The sequence below is a fragment of the Typopeltis vanoorti genome, chromosome 8 (assembly GCF_054136105.1).
Source record: "Typopeltis vanoorti isolate ZY-2024b chromosome 8, IOZ_Tvanoo_1.0, whole genome shotgun sequence".
NCBI lineage: Eukaryota > Metazoa > Arthropoda > Arachnida > Uropygi > Thelyphonidae > Typopeltis > Typopeltis vanoorti.
The window spans coordinates 142,488,240-142,501,787 of NC_143556.1; the positions used below are offsets into that span (position 1 = coordinate 142,488,240).

General features: G+C 35.3%; 1 protein-coding gene across 9 annotated transcripts in view; it reads left to right on the forward strand.

The window, feature by feature from the left end:
- Positions 1-13,548, forward strand: part of LOC150104397 (NAD(P)H pyrophosphatase NUDT13, mitochondrial-like) — a 581,172-nt gene that overhangs the window by 530,647 nt on the left and 36,977 nt on the right. For all 9 annotated transcript variants that reach the window (XM_090396341.1, XM_090396343.1, XM_090396344.1 and 6 more), the window contains one exon: positions 10,882-11,107. In XM_090396341.1, the coding sequence (XP_090252467.1) occupies positions 10,882-11,085 (204 nt within the window). In that variant the 3' untranslated portion in view covers positions 11,086-11,107. The remainder of the gene's footprint in view (positions 1-10,881; positions 11,108-13,548) is intronic.

Below are 13,548 nucleotides of genomic sequence, written 5' to 3' on the forward strand. Positions count from 1 at the left end.
GGTCAAGTTCCAAAGGAGTGGAAGGCAAGATTGTATTGCTTCATAAGGGAAGTGACAGAACTCAGGCATCAATTATAGGGGAGTTTCTTTTTCAAGTAGCAGTATACATATACGAGGTCTGACACAGAAATAATGAGACTGTGCCTGTATCTCTTTTTATTTAGCAAATTGAGAAAATCAACTACGATCTTCAAAACAGTTCCCTTCTGAGTTGTGACACAGCTGCATACAATGCTGCCAATGTTCTAAGCAATTCTACAGATCATTTTCTGAAAGGCTGTTGAAGATCTCCTTGGTTTTATTTTCACATCTTCTACCGACATAAAATGGGTTCCTTTGAGCACTGACTTGATCTTTGGGAAGCAGTAGAAGTTGCAGGGAGCCAGGTCTGGTGAATAGGGTGGGTGCTCAAGTACAGTAATATTGTGATTAGCTTAAAACTGCTTCACAGACAATGCATTGTCTTGGTGCGAAATTCAACCATGACAATTCACTAAAAATTGTGATTAAATAGCAGAAAACCTTTTGCTTGTTTCATGGGATCTCCATTGGATCTCATATTTTTGATATTTTTATTGTTCATACCATATATGACACCCCAGTTAATCAATTGGCTTAAAGAGTCCTGAAGACTTTTATTGGATTTATTTAAGAGTATAACTTCTCCTTCATGGAGTAAAGAGCTGATTTGAATATTCGAAATTCAGTGTCATGCCTGATGGCACTTTCCTTCATAATGTGATCCATATAGATGATGAATAACAGTGGAGAAAGTGTGCATCCTTGTCTTAGCCAAATTTTACATCAAACTATCTTTCTGCATTGTGTATATTTCTGTATTCTTTGATCTTAATAGCCGATTAACACTTATGTATAGGCGGCATTGTATTGCATTGCGATGTATAAAGTTCCATTTTCACCATGTAATTGTAGGGTGTTTGAAAAGCTTTTCTTTTGGTGCCTTATCATATGCTTTTTCCAAGAATGAAAAGTTTTAAATACAAATCCTTATATTTCCATGATTTCTCGACTTTTTTTTTTTTTAAGTAAACGTATGATCTTGCTAACCTCTATTTTTCCTGAACCCAGGTTGTTTCTCCCCAGGCTTCTCTTTAATTTTTTTAGGATCTCAGGATGCTTGCATAAATCTTATTCTTAAGAGAGTCTCCCAGAGAGTCAATGACTCATTGAGGGAGGCCACATATTACTCACATCAGCTGTCATATATGTTCTTGAATTCATTCACACTTGCACACATAACATCCAGTGGCAATCCATTCCGGTGAGAGTTTTATTTTTCTTTCGTAAAGTAGTATGTGATTGGAATCTCCCACACTCCATGCATCTACTGTGAAATCCTTTATGTCCCTTTCAGAAGTGTGTAAATGTCAATCATATCACTTCCCTTTTTCCTGTTTGCCTAGTGTCTGCAGTCTATAAATTCTCAATGTCTTCATAATCTGTATTCCACCATCCTTATATAATTTTTAGCACTCTCCACTGTATCAGAATCACCACAGAAACCAGGAGACCAAACCTGTGCTTAATAGTCCAAGTGAGATCTTATCAAAGCCTTATAAAGAAACAAAATGACTTCCTTATCTTTACTTATCAAAGTTTGTTTCATTGTAATTATCCTTTGAGTTGTATTTACAGTCTTTGCTATATGACCCTTGAACTTGAATATTAGTAGATAAGAAGTAGATAACTTCTTATCTACTAATATTCCAAGATCCCTAGCCTGATTAGTTTCTTCTAGCATAATCCCACCAATATAATATGACATTAGATATCTAATCACACCAATGTACATGACTACATTTGCTAACATTAAACTGATAGCCATTTTCACATGCCCACAATTCCTGCATATTCAAATCATTCTGCAAATACTGTATTTCAGTAGCACTCCTGCTGATTATGCCACTTATCTTTGCATCATCAGCAAATAACTGTATGTCACGTTAAATCCTTCCCAATGTCATTAATGTACAGATTGAATAACAATGGACCAAGGACAGATCCTTGAGGCACACCACTAGTTACCTTGAATATTGCAGATTCATCCTCTCCTATATATCACTTTTTGATATTTGTCAGTCAACCATCTTCTTATCCATGCCAATAGTTTATAATTCAATCCCATATTCTCCAATTATGCAACAGTATTCCATGATGTAGCAAAATTCAAACGTATCATGTATATCCTTGTCCCTTGTCTAACTCAGTGGTAACATTATTGTAGAATGTGAGCAAGTTGCTACAACGTGACCTTCCCTTATTAAATGCATGCTGTTCATTGCAAAGTGTAGATTCTCTGTCAACCCATTTCTGAATGCAAGCCCTAACCAACTTTTCTAATCATCACCATGACTTCAAATATACTTATGGGTTGCTAATTGGTTACCTCAGTCTTTGCACCACCCTTGTGCAATGGGATTGTCATACATTCTTTGTACTCCTGCTGAATCTTCCCTGTTCTGAGACTCAAACTATATAGTGTGGTCTAAGGAATAGCCAGTTTAGCCGAACACTTTTTTAGTATCCATGCTGATATCCCATCAGTCCCTATTGCTGAGCATGTATACCTCCATATTTGAGCATTTCTGGTCAAACATCATCTATCCCAGCTGCCCCATTCCACATTCCAGGTTTTAGTTTTGATGACTTCCTACTGTGTGTGTGTATTGATACATACAGACACAGTTGACCTTTGAACGTGGGAGTTAGGGGTGCCGACCCTCTGCGTTGTTAGAAAATCCATGTATAACTTTTGACACTCCAAAAACTTAACTACAAATAGCCTACTGTTGACCGGAAGCCTTACCGATAACATAAATAGTCAATTAACACATTTTTTATATGGTATGTATGTATGTATGTATATATACTATATTCTTACAATAAAGTAAGCTAGAGAAAAGAAAATATTATTAAAGAAAATCATAAGGAAGTGAAAATACAATTACAGTGCTGTGTTTATTGACACCGTGCGTTTACATCATCTGTTTATGAGATGAATCACATGTCTGTCAGTACCTACATCCGTATTGTCTTATAAGATACAAAATACTGTAGATGTTATACGTATCACTAACACTAGACATTAAAAATGAAAAGCGAACGTGAAAAAGAAATAGGTATAACGATTCATGGATTGATAACAAAGTAGCAGCAATATGATTGCTTTGTTGCCTAGTACAATCAGTATGATTGCTTCATGGTAGCCTAGTCTATACACTGATGAATGAATCATTATAAAATTTTTATTTTATGCAGTTATGAATTAACTTGGATCTTTACGTTTGTTTACATTTCTCTCAACTGCAAATAGCATGTATGGTCTGTAAGTGTTTGTGTGTAAGTTTGATAACTTACACACAAACACTTAGTTATAAAATAGACTAATATCTACATATATTTTATGCATTCATGACATACCTAAATTTTCTTCATTTTTTCGATATTTCTAAGCTACCCAGTTTGTCTGCGAGGTTTTTCAAACTGTCGTAAATCTCCAAAAAAAATTTTTAGTATATTTTATTTATAAAAAAATGTGTATAAGTGGATCCGCCATCTTCAAGGGTTAACTATATATATTATGTTCTAATATATATATATATATATATATATATACATACAGGGTGTTCGGGATAAATTTGACAGTTTCGTAAGGAAAAAGAAAATCTTCTTTGTATCTATTAAATTTAATGAATTGACAAAAAACATTACAGGCAGAGTTAATTACAATACTATCAACAAGATTTACTCAAAATAACCACCATTAGCATCGATCACAGCTTCAATTCTGCTTCGGAACCTCGAACAAGCTGATGCTACAGTCTCCCTGGGAAGGGCCGCAAAAACTGTTTTAATTTTATCCATTAACTGGGCTTTTGTATTACTGGAAGTGCGATTGGTGTCTTTTTCAACTGCGCCCCATACAAAATAATCCATGGGGTTAAGGTCTGGGGAGTTTGGAGGCCAAACATTTGGACTGGTGAAGTCGTAGAAATTTTCAGACAACCATTTTTGACTTTTCCCAGAGGTGTGGCAAGGGGCCGAATCCTGCTGCCATACATACGGCCTACCATTGCCTACCCTTGTTATCCAGGGCTTGACTACAGTTAGCAACTCCACGAACAAAGCCCGAATTCCAATGCCAGGGTTCTTCAACACCTGTTCCTGCAGATTTGCGAGGAATTCTGCTGTACGAACGCAATCAGATCGTCTGCTAGGGATCTTTCTTCTTGCTACATCCTCGTAGTCACCATTGCAAGTCTCTAGTTCATGCCTGATTGTTTTTACTGTATTCAGGGAGCATTGGGCAGCAGTCGTAATATCCTTATTTTGATGGCGGGCACGAATCATCATGATACAAGTTATTCTCTTCCATGATTCAGGTGGGTTCCAGCTATCCATTCTTTCTGACATCTTGTATGTGAATGAAGAAGGGTCCAAACTTTTAAATGAAGAGAAGTGTGTGTTAATACATGTAACTTACGGAAAAATATAATTAATTATAAATATGTCAAATTTATCCCGAACACCCTGTATATATATAATATATTTCTGATTGCATTCTTTTTGAATATATTCTAGCACTATTCTTTTTTTTTTTTAGAAATTATGGACTTTACAACCAAAAAAAATTACCAGTATATTTATTTATAAAAAACTACGTATAAGTGGACCCGCGTTCTTCAAGGGTTAACTATATATATATATATATATATATATATGCAATAATACAATCAGGAATATATATAATATATTCCTGATTGTATTATTTTCGAATATATTCTAGCACTATTCTTTTTTTTTTTTTTAGAAATTATGGACTTTACAACCGTGCTATAAATAACTCTTTTAATTTTATGACATACCTAACTTTTCTTAATTTTTTCGATATTTCTAAGCTACCTAGTTGGTGAGTTTTTTCAAACTGTCGTAAATCTACAAAAAATATTTCCAGTATATTTATTTATAAAAAAACAGCAGGAAAGTAAGACAGGAGAGATTGAAGGGGTGGTAATGAATGGGGAAGTGAGTGGTATGAGTATAGAAAATGAGAGAATGGGTGTGCAAGAGGAGCAGGGAAATGGGGAGGCTCAGGGTGGACAGGGGTACACAGCGTGAGAAAGGTGGATGCTCCAAGAGAAGGTGAGAGCATGTGTACACAGGAAAGGAATGGGATGATCTGGGATCAAGAGGAAATAGTTGGAATTGAAAAAGGTTCTAAAATGAATAAGCAGAAAAGGAAATGGCCCCGGTCAAGCATGGAGAAATCACATCGAGTGAGTGGTATCAGTGGAACTAGCTGTTGATCCAGAAATGAGCTGTTGTGTTTGTATACAAATGCTAGAAGTATAAGAAACAAGGCAAATGAAATGGTTGCACTACTTGCATATGTTCACCCAAAGATTGTTGGATTAAGTGAGACATGGTTGGAAGAGGACGACATCCTGACAGGAATAGAGATGGAAGGATATCATGTGTTTCGTGAGGATAGAAGGGGATAAAAAGGGAGGGGAAAGTGCTATTGATGATAGAGAAAGAGTTATGTCCATACAAAATAGAGATGCAAGAGGGAAATAGTGCCAGTGGTTTTGAAGCAGTATGGTGTGAGGTAGAGGTGAATGGAATCAAATACTTGGTTGGATGTTGTTATAGACCAGGTAATGTGGATGGCAGTGATAATGATATGTATAATCAAATTAGCTAAGCAAATAAGAAAAGGATGATCATTATGGGCGATTTTAATTAAGGCAATATAGACTGGAATGATGAGATAGCAACTGGAAGTAAAGAAAATGAGTTTCTTGAGTTTTTGAGGGATAACTACCTCAGACAGTATGTAACAGAGGGCACACAAGGATTTGAGGGTCTTGGATTTGGTCATGTCATCAGAGGATGTAATTATAAATGAGGTGTCAAATCATCCACCAATTGGTGAGAGTGACCATGAGGTCATTACCTGAGTGGTTGCCAGCAGTGTGAGGACCTCTGTGAGAAAAGGGTATATGTGGAACTACAAGTTGGGGGAGGTGATTATGAAGAGCTCAGGAGACAGCTTGCAGGTGTAGCATGGAATGAGGAGTTAGCTTTTGAAATCCCCAAGCTGCATTGATCTCTTTTCCAGCTATCTAGTAGATGCAATGTCTAAATGTATTCCAAGGGTGTGAAGGTTAAATAAGGTAGGTGTGAGATGGATGAATAAAGAGATTAAGCATGCAATACAGAGAAAAAGGGCATTGTGGAGGCAGTATAAGAGAAGTGAAAATAACCAATTCCATGAGTCTACGAAGACCAGGTAAGGAGGTTGACTTGGTTGGTGAGCTAATGAAGCCAAAAAGAATCTTAAGGAGTTCTTTTGATATATAGCCAGCAAAAGAAAGATCGATTATGGAAGGATGACATTGATTGGAGAAAATAATATAAAGACAGCTGTTGTGGAATGTGTGGTGGAGATAGTTAATGAGCAGTTCATAAAGGTCTTTCAATCTTGTGAATGTGACTTCATGGAGAGATTGAGAGCAGTTGATGATGGGGAGGAGAGACTGACCGTAAGTGAACAAGAAGTGTATGGGGAGTTGAGCAAACTAGATGTTAATAAGGATGTGGGACCTGATAATATTCTGAAGGAATGTGCCAGGGAGTTGATACCTGCCTTGACATATTTTTTTGATGCGAGTCTTGCACTCGGTCAAGTTCCTAAAGAGTGGAAGGAGGGCAAGATTGTGCCACTTCATAAAGGAAGTGATTGAACTCAAGCATCAAACTATAGGCCTGTATGTGTGTCAGGTGTTGTGGTTAAGTTGTTGGAGAACTGGGATCCAGAATTGGGTTGACAACAATGGTATTATCTTTGATGGGCAGCTTGGATTTGCTAAAGGGAGGTCATGCTTTAGTAATCTACTTATTTATTACAATAAAGTGACTGCTTCCTTGGCAGAGGAGAAGGATACACAGTAATATACTTGGAATTTGCAAAGGCTTTTGATAGAGTACCTCATGATAAATTGAAAGTCAAACTAGAGCAGATGGGGTTGGATATTAGATTAGTGCATTGGATCGGAGACTGGCTGTCTGATAGGTATCAACAAGTTGTGTATGGGGGGAGCGATATCCAGGAAAATGAAAGTCACTAGTGGAGTGCCTCAGGGGTCTGTTTTAGGGCCATTACTGTTTAACTTGTATATTAATGATATTGGTGAAGATTTGGATGGGGATATTCAGTTGTTTGCAGATGATGCAAAGTTGGGATGAACCATGAAGAGTAGTGAAAATGTGACCTTACAAGAAGACTTGAATAAATTGAGTAAATGGCTATGGAAATGGGGATGCGAGTTCAATGTTGCAAAATGTAAGGTTTTAAAATATGAAAAACAAAGATGGAATGCAGAATTTATGCTTGGTGAGGATATATTGTTGGATGTGGAGGAAATAAGAGATCTGGGGGTTGATAGTAGATAAGGATCTGAAATTCAGGGGACACAGCCAAAATTGTGAAGACAACACAAAGGCTTCTGGGAATGATGCAGAGGACACTGACTTGTAGAAGTAGGGAGATTTTTGTTCTGTTCTATAAAGCTTTGATTAGGCCACACATGGACTATTGTACCCAGATTTGGTCAGCTGGTTTTTGGAAGGATGAAGAGATGTTGGAAAGGGTCCAAAGGCGACTGACTAAGGTAGTTTCTAACCTTTGGAATGTCGAGTATGAGGAACGATTGAGAAGATGTAATTTGTAGATTCTGGTGGACAGGAGGAAGAGGGGAGATATGATAGAGATCTACAAGTTGGTAAGGGATTGTTATAGGATCAATGTTGGAGAAGTTCTACAGAAAATAGTGGGAGATCGGGAGAGAACCACAGGTCATCCCTGGAAACTGTATAAAGAGGGTGTGAGTAGGGGAGTGAGAGGCAGGTTTCTTCGTGCAGAGTTGTAAATGATTGGAATGCCTTGCCTGACAGTGTAGTGTCTGCAAGGAGTTTGAGTGCGTTTAAGACATGGAGTCTTTGACTCCGTGAGGTCTTGGGGTAATAATAATAATAAAAACTGCGTATAAGTGAATCTGCGTTCTTCAAGGATTAACTGTGTATATATATATATATATATATATATATATTCCTGATTGCATTCTTTTTGAATATATTCCAGCACTATTCTTTTTTTTTTTTTAGAAATTATGGACTTTACAACCGTGTTATAAATAACTCTTTTAATTTACCGAAATTTCGACCTTCATATTAAGGTCATCATCTGGAGTATATACAAATATACAAGGACAAGATGATTTATTAGTCAATACAAGATATATAAGATGATATATTAGTCAGTTTTGACGTCTCTGCCGTCTTTATGAATGTCCCAATCAATGACAAAATCCTTCTTTTATAGAACAAATTCCCTCTAGATATCACTGTGCTCTTTCCACATGTATTGCGTTCTGATTATTTTGTATGGCAAAACACTTTCTACCTACAAAAAGAAGGCATAACCATGGGCTTGCCATTATCCCTCCCTGGTGCTAACTTTGATATGGAACATTTTGAGCAACATGCTCTAGATTCATCTCCTTTAAAATCCGAAGTCTGGCTTAGATACATTGACTATGTTTTCGCGATCTGGCTGCCAGACACTAGACTTTCCTTAGCCACCTAAACAAACAACACAAATGCATACAGTTCACAATTGTGATTGAAAAACAGAACACAGTTCCATTTCTAGATACGCTTGTCACATATCTTTCCTTCTGGCAGTCTTTCCTTCACTGTTTACCCGAAACTGACATATACTGGTCAATATATACACATAAACTCCTACCACCACCCGACACAAAAACTAGGTGTCATTAATACTCTAAAAAACAGGGCTTTGAAGATCTGCTCCAATAAACGTGTGAAAAACGAATTTAAAGTTATCAGCAATGCTTTTCTAAAAAAATGGTTACAGCCAAAACACTATTAACAAAATTCTCTACAAGACCTGAATAAAAAACAAAGATAAACCAGACTACAATAAAACTATAACCATTCCTTACATTAAAGGGACATTAGATAAAATAAACAGAATACTACAGAAATATAAAACCTCAAAGCCACCTTTAAACCTCCTGCAAAATTAAAAAGCTTGCTCAACTCATCCAAAGACCCACTCCCTCTGCTGGTCCACCCTGGAGTATACCGTATTTATTGCACCTGTAATATACTATATATATATATAGAGGAAACAGGACACACAATTCCTATTAAACAAAAGGAACATAAAACACATTAAATATAATAACTATGGTGAAGCTGACCTTTCTGATCATGTCCTGAACACTTGACATAGAACTGACTGGAAAAGCACCAGTTGTTTACATCACACCAAAACATGGTATGAATGCAAATTTAAGGAAGCCTGTCAAATGCTTATCAGCCACCCCAGTCTGAACAATAATGATGGTGTAAAAATCCCAAGCATATGGAAGGCACATGTTCTACCAAGGAACCTTTCTCTCTAAGAGTTAACTATAAACAGGACTATAGATAATCCAGAATCCTATATCTAAACTAACAATTGTAATGTTAAAAATCTGACATCGTTGTTACAGTAAGAAAACTATCTATAAGAAAGAATTTTTTCTCATGTTATCTTAAATAGAATTTAGCTTTGATGTAGTTTCTAAAGAATTAATTAATTTGTGATTTTATCTGTAATTTTTTTTTTTTTTTCCGCTAGAGGTCATGTCAGTAGAATAACCGGTGATCAAATCAGTTTCTTTAGCTTATGTGAAATGTAACCGAGCTTGTCCTTGTATATACTCCAGATGATGACCTTAATACGAAGGTTGAAACGTCAGGAAATTAAAAGAGTTATAACATGGTTGTAAAGTCCATAATTTCTAAAATGAATGCTGATCACCATGAACACTAAAAGAAAGGATGTAGCACTATTCTGTTCTGTTCCTGTTATTTAACAATCTTTCAAAGTAATTATTCCATACATCCAAAATAATTTTTGTTCAGTTTTTATGTCACCTTTATAATCTGTGATTTGTTTTACAGTACTTCTTTGACCAGTTTTCTTATCTTTTTCAATAGCTTCTAGAACTTTTTGTCACCTACCTGATATTTGTCTTTTCTGTCTTCTTATTACAACTTCCCATGACTGCTGTTTTGCTACTTTTATACATAGCTTATCTGTCTTACACTCTTCTCTCATTTCTATCAAGGCACCTTCTGATTTATTTGCCTGAACTTTGAATATGATTTTCTTCTTCTTCTGGACTATCTCTTTATACTGCTAAATAGTAATCATATCCCATACTCCTGTATGCTGAATCAGTGTTAAAATGTTACTATAATATCATTCAAGAACACTATTTCTTTTATCTTCCTCTCCACTGAATGCTTACAATGTACACGTGTATCTTTATGTTGAAACATGTGCATTTAATTATTAGTCCATGAACTGGACAGAAATTTAGCAGGTACTTGTTATTAGCTTTGTCCTTTCTTTTCTCCAAACTTTTCCCAAAAATTTTTGTATGCTTTGTATTTATTTTGTACTTTGATGTTTAGATTTCAAACAACCATTTTTTACCTTTTTCTTTATGTCAGGTGTTCTCTCAAATGAGTTGAAAAACTATTTAATACAACTTCTTTGGGGTAATAGGCACAGATAAGTCAGATTGTCGACTTTCATATTTTGAAATTTGTTCACATCATTCTACTGGAAATGCTTGCCATTCAAGAAGCTTATGTTTAGTGTTAACTACTGTAGCTATTCTTTCATTTCCTTAAACACTGTTACCTGATTGTATTCTTAAAATTAAATTCTTATTATTTTATGCAAAATGTGATTTAGATTATTTATATTTTGTGTGATAGGTGCAGTTAGATAAAACAGAATTGGAGGATGCCTGTTGGTTCACTCAAGATGAAATTGAAATGGCTTTAAACAGATCATATAAAAGTGTTGCACAAAGGTTACACCCATCACTTTCTGATGGATCTCTCTTATGGGTACCTCCTAAACCCACCCAGGCAAATGCTTTGCTTCAGGCATGGCTGAAAAAATATGGCAGTGCATGACGATGTTTCCAGCCTTCAGAAGGTTTGTTTCTATATACATTATAGTCTGCTTTTTTAAGGAGTTATTTGTTAGTCATGCTAATAGTAATGTGATGTGGTATGTCATTCTTCTTTCACATACAAAAAGCATTATTCAACTGGATCTTTCATTTCTTAAGCTGCTTGATAGATTTTGATGATTTTTGGTAAGTTATCTTTAACAGGAAATCAACCTCGCCAGAGTCATTTTCATTCAGACTTGGAAAACTTGATCTGTCATTTTGATCTGTGTATCAGTCAGCATGTTGTTTATATTTAATTGTCCTTTTATAAAAGCTATTGCTTTGGTATTGGTAGATTGAGATCCCTAGGTGCTTGCTGACATTCGTGGTGGCTCTTTGCTTAATGGAGACTTGAAGAAACTATGTTTGATTTCCCATAAAAGAAAACCTTTTGATTCTTAGACCAGAGTTGCTTGCCCACTTATATTACTGATGCACTCTAAAATTATACACATTTTGAAACTAAGCTTAACATGCTTGGGGGAGAATGAATGCTTTTGAAGCCAAATTTGTGTAACAAAAAAAAAAAAGATGAAACCTTATCTAATAAATTATTAATTGGTACATGCATAATACAGTCTTCTGCTGTTTTAATAAGTATTTATTGGATAAGGTTTTATGTTTATTTTTTAATCAACCTCACATGAGTGGTTGCAAAACCTATGACATGTCAATGCTGTTGTTGTGTGTGTGTGTGTGTGTGTCTGTTTTCAGAACTTGTAATTGAGAAGAAAGTAGGAACCTGTTGATATATTTTTATTTTTGAACCACCGGAGATTGTCGTCCTTAGGAAAAAAAGTGTTTGATAAAGAGTTCTACAAGGAACAGGATTAGATGGAATAATGACACTCAAATACAAATGGGAGGCTTTTTATGGATAATGCATCGGAGAAGAACATCGTCATCTCTCAGGTGAATAGGATATTATTATGATAGTACTACATAAAAAAGTTACCTCATTACTACCTTCCTTTTTGCAGTTTTTCTCCAGATTAATCTATTATCTGAATAATAACTAACCAGTTTTTAACTCATAATTTTTTTTTATTAACATTAGATGTATTTTTTCAACATGTTTTGCTATGCTGCTGACAGCATCTTGGAGTTCATAAGTAAAAAAAACCGACAAAAAATGAACATTTCTCAACCATATTTTCTATAAATTGAAAAGACTAGAATGACAGTCTAATCATGTGTACCATTAGGAATGTTACATGCAATCTCTACATTGTTTTGTAAACTCTTTACATCATTGCTCGCATAGGAGAGATCCTGAATGTTACAGTACATATATTCATTAATGATTTCCAAAGGTTGTGAAGGATCAGTCCTTTGTTTCTATTTAGCATACCGTTTGAGTGAAGAGGACTTTTTGAACAACCTGTCAAAGTAATTCTCAGTCATGAAGAATGCTTGCCAATTTACTCTGTGACGTTCTTTGAGAATGTGTGCTGTGAGTCTGCTTTTTTTTTTCTTCCTTTTTGTTTTCAACATCACTTAGGTGTTTTTTATGGATTTTGAAACTTCTCCCAGTTTGACCTACATACATCTTTCCACAAGAATATGGGAATCTTGTATACTCCTGAATGTTTATAAGATGGAACTTTGTCTTGAGGAGAATGTAGGAAACTTTGTAAGGTGTTAACTGGTTTGAAAATTGTTCTGATGACTGATTTTAATATTTGGGTTGTTTTTCTTGATGCATTACCAACATATGGTATGAGTATTGTGACTTTGTCATTTCTGAATTATCTCAGGATGGTTCATCAGAAAATTAAAATTTCTTTAGTGCTTTTTTTTTTTTTGAGTAGCTGTAATCTTTTAATTTCATAATTTTTGAGTATTTTTAAAGCTCTATGCTTGAATATGATGATACCTAATTTTAGTTTAGGGTAATGGAATGATCTTGCCTGTCAGTACCTGCTTGTGTGGGTTTCTTTCATGTAAATTTCTAACAACAATCCTCCAGCAATGTTTTGGTTGATAAAAATGTCTAGGAGTGATTATTTTTCATCCTTTTCTACTTCTAATGTGAATTTGATTTACAGATGGCTATAGCAGAAGTAACCGTCAAACCACGTTTGGTGGAGATATGTCAATATCAAACATACCCACAAAGACCTTGAAGATATTGAATATTTCCTGGATAATTGCAAATTTAACTACTTCCTCAATTTTTCCATGTATAAGTGGGCAATAAGGGAGAGTAAATTAATTCCTTTCCAAGTAAAGAATGAAGATTTAATGGAAGAGATGTGTGATGTCAGGAGGAAATAGGTCTTCAAAGATCTTTATTGATTTTTCCACAGAGATGTTGGTAAACAATGAGATTATGTCTAAACTATGTAATATGTCCAATGGAGAAATTTTTATGCTATCTACAAAATGCATTGAGTTTTTCAATTAGGAATTTGTATGTTCA